The following is a 3,946-nucleotide window of genomic DNA, read 5'->3' on the forward strand; positions in this document are numbered from 1 at the left end:
GAAAATCTGAAATATGGTCTGAAATCACAAGAACTGGGTCTTTCCATTGCTATGCTTTGTCTATTTTTATGAAATGTTTTATGATGAGTAAATTGGTCATACACGTTGCTCTATCTAGTAATTCTAGTCGATTTGTGATGGTCGGTGCAATTGTAAACTGTGATTTCTACCTGAAATATGCACTTTTTTCTAACAAAAACTATCCTATACCATGAATATGTTATCAGACTGTCATCTGATGGTTTTTTTTATAGGTTATTGGCTATCAATATCTTAGTTGAGCCGAATTGGTGATAGCACCTGAAGGAGTAAGAAACTGATGGAGTTAGAATAGTGGTGTATTTTGCTAACGTGTTTAGCTAATAGATTTACATATTTTGTCTTCCCTGTAAAACATTTTAAAAATCTGAAATGGTGGCTTTATTCACAAGATCTGTATCTTTCATCTGGTGTCTTGGACTTGTGATTTAATGATATTTAGATGCTACTATCTACTTGTGAAGCTATGCTAGCTATGCTAATCAGTGTGTGGGGGGTGGGGGGTGATCCCGGATACGGGGTTGAGGTTCGGTAAAAGTTAATCACTAATATCAGGAGAATGAATCAGGTTTGATATTCAACTTTAATATCATCACAGATCTTGTGAACTTATTCATATTCTAGGAGCATAACAAGAACACATACCTGAGAATGTGGAGGTGAAGTCAATGGAGATCTTCACGTTTCCCTTTTCAGTCAGCGTGCACGTCCACTTCCTGTTGTTGTCCTCCCTCTGGAGTGTCACAGTCAGAGTGATGTCACAGGGAGAATATTGTGTGACCTGGGTATTAGTACCTGTTTCAGGCACCAAGCTGAGACTAACTCCTGAGTTGTACCTTTCATGTCCCTCATAGGTGAGCAGAGAACACCGTAACGTCATAGGCTTCAGATCTGTCACTGGTGGGGTAGAGGAGACTGAGAAAGAGACAAAGGTATACAGTACTTGTTGGCTGTTTTCACATAGCATATGATAATTAACAACATACTTGTACACAGTGACATTTAAACAGTAATACTCACTAGTTAGAATAGACAGAAGAACATGAGCATCCTCTCCATGGTGTGGTCCAGTCTATGTAAGGAACTGTCGACAAGTGTAGAGTCCAGCATCCTCAGCTCTGACATCACTAACATGTAGAGAACAGTCAGACCCCAAACTCAGTCTGTCTGCTCTCTCTATCATCTCAACTTTGATCTTCCCAAATTCAACTACTTCAATAGTACCAGTAGATACATCTCTGTTATAGGTCCATACAGTTGAGGAACAGTCTGGATTAACCACATTGTTACACGGCAGACTGACATCATCTCCCTCTCTGGAGAACATAGAGAGAGTTTCTCCACTGACACCTGACAAGAACATAATATCAGGTCATTATTTTGAATACAGATTAGAATAGAGATGGCGACCATTAATATACTTAAAAGGTATGCTTTTCACATAAATGGAGTCACCATATCCACCGAATGTCACAACAAAAATGTTTACTCAACCAAAGAAATTCTACAATATGAATATATATATTGTTTTCTGAGATGGATAGTTTGCATGTTATTCTCTAAATATCGCACTGGTCTCACCTGTTAGCAGATATAAAAGGGACCCAAGCAGTCCCAAAACAGCCATTTTAACCATTGTCCTCTCCCTCACTCTCTCCTTTGCTTCTCTCTCTGTCAGAGTGTCTCTGCACAACAAGTTTCTCACCATACACTACTCACTGGGCACATACGTCAATTCAATGTCTATTCCACATTGGTTCAACGCAATTTTGTTGAAATATTGTGGAAACAATGTTGATTCATCCAGTGTGTGCCAAGAGGGAAGTTTCTCTATCACCATAGCGTAATTTCCTTGTGGTGATGTGGGGGACAGTTTCTCCACTGACACCTGACAAGAACATAATATCAGGTCATTATTTTCACTCTGGAGAACATAGTTTCTCCACTGACACCTGGAAGGAGTATGACATCAGATAATTATTAACTGGTAATACAGATGACATTATATTTCATAGGTATTCTTATTGATATTCTTCAGTGTGAATAATAGTGTAATATACTGTCTAATATACAATAGTGAAGACAAGAGTAAACAGATACACAACAGAAATGTCATCATTATATTAGTAAAATGTAAACAGAACTAGTATGGCCGTGTGAAATAAATGTGTTTTATGGTCTCTAATGACATATTCTTACTCTCTCTCCTCTGTCTTACCTGATAGCAGGTACAAAACGGTCACGAGCAGTCCCCAAAATGAATGATGGACGTCAGCCATGATCCTCTCTCTCTCTCCTCTGTTTCTGTCTCTCCTCTGTCAGAGTGTCTCAGCACTACAAGTTTCTCCTCTGTCAGAGTGTCTCAGCACTACAAGTTTCTCCTCTGTCAGAGTGTCTCAGCACTACAAGTTTCTCCTCTGTCAGAGTGTCTCAGCACTACAAGTTTCTCCTCTGTCAGAGTGTCTCAGCACTATGAGTTTCTCCTCTGTCAGAGTGTCTCAGCACTACAAGTCTCTCCTCTGTCAGAGTGTCTCAGCACTACAAGTTTCTCCTCTGTCAGAGTGTCTCAGCACTACAAGTTTCTCCTCTGTCAGAGTGTCTCAGCACTACAAGTCTCTCCTCTGTCAGAGTGTCTCAGCACTATGAGTTTCTCCTCTGTCAGTGTGTCTCAGCACTATGAGTTTCTCACCATACAGCAGCATCTCTACTCACCACTAGAGCATCACTTCCTCAACGTGGTCATGTTTTTATCTAGTTTCTGACACCTTGGTGAGAATCCTCCAGCTCACCAGCAGTTGAAGGCCTTCTTCACATGTATGAGAGTCTGTATTAGTGATGCAGGGATATGGCATTAATGTGCTCATATTCAAGTGGCGATCGGTGCAGTTTACTTGGATGACTGTCATTCATATTCCAGTCACCCAGCTCAGTGTAACATTGATACGTTTAGGCTACTACATCATACTAGAATGATTAAACCCCTGATCACATGCAAATACAGGTCAATTTCCTCGTAGCCATAAACAAACAGCATGATCACTTTGCTTGTTAATTCCTTCTCACATCAACACTCTCCTCCTCTCACCTTTTCCCTTCATTTGTGGGATCCAGTGCAGAACACATCAGCTGTCTGTGACCAGGCAACTAAACCTTTCCAAGCCAAACCTTCATATCATAACCGCTAACCGCTACACACAGCCTACATCATTGTCATTATATTAGCTAAGGTCAGTCAATATAGCTACTAGAACTAACGCGTTAATAAACCCTCTACAATAATGCAGTAGAGTGTACAGTTAGCAAGCTGGCCCCAGTGGCAATAAATTAATAAAATAAAAAGCTTACCTTGACTTGGAAAAGTTGGACCGCCATAGCCTGCTAGCTAACATAGCATTCCTCTTTTTGAGCCAGGTGTTTTAGTATAGCTACACTAGCCTACTCAAACATACAACTAAACACAACCCTGCCAAGATGCACTGCTTCTTGACACAATGTGCACCAATGTGTCTGAGGAATCACTGTACACATGGCGACCGTGTCAGCGTGCATTGCTCCCGGCTCGCCACAGGAGTAGCTAGAGTGCGATGAGACAAGGACAACCAGACAAACCAAACCCTCCCCTAACCCGGACGACGCTGGGACAATTGTGTGCCGCCTCATGGGTCTCTCGGGTGTAGCCGGCTGCGACACAGCCTGGTATCGAACCGGGATCTGTAGTGACGCAACTAGCACTTTGATGCAGTGCCTTAGACCGCTGCGCAACTCGGAAAGCCCCCATTTTCTGATCTTTTGATTGGGTGAACAATTTGTCAGTTCATGCTGCAAGAGCTCTGATAGGTTGGCGTACGTCTTCAGGAAGTTGTCATAGTTACTGTGGAAGGGGGTGAGTACCATGAGCCTCCTAGGT

General features: G+C 41.8%; 1 protein-coding gene across 1 annotated transcript; it reads right to left on the bottom strand.

The window, feature by feature from the left end:
* Positions 1–684: 684 nt before the first annotated feature.
* On the bottom strand, positions 685–1,855 carry LOC120036052 (the record flags this gene model as incomplete). Its single annotated transcript, XM_038982512.1, has 3 exons — positions 1,621–1,855; positions 1,117–1,389; positions 685–954 (listed from the first exon to the last, which is right to left on the bottom strand). Coding segments are annotated over exons 1-3 (670 nt in total), but the record flags the coding sequence as incomplete, so codon positions are not given.
* Between the last annotated feature and the right edge of the window lie 2,091 nt (positions 1,856–3,946).

The sequence above is a fragment of the Salvelinus namaycush genome, unplaced genomic scaffold (assembly GCF_016432855.1).
Source record: "Salvelinus namaycush isolate Seneca unplaced genomic scaffold, SaNama_1.0 Scaffold1198, whole genome shotgun sequence".
NCBI lineage: Eukaryota > Metazoa > Chordata > Actinopteri > Salmoniformes > Salmonidae > Salvelinus > Salvelinus namaycush.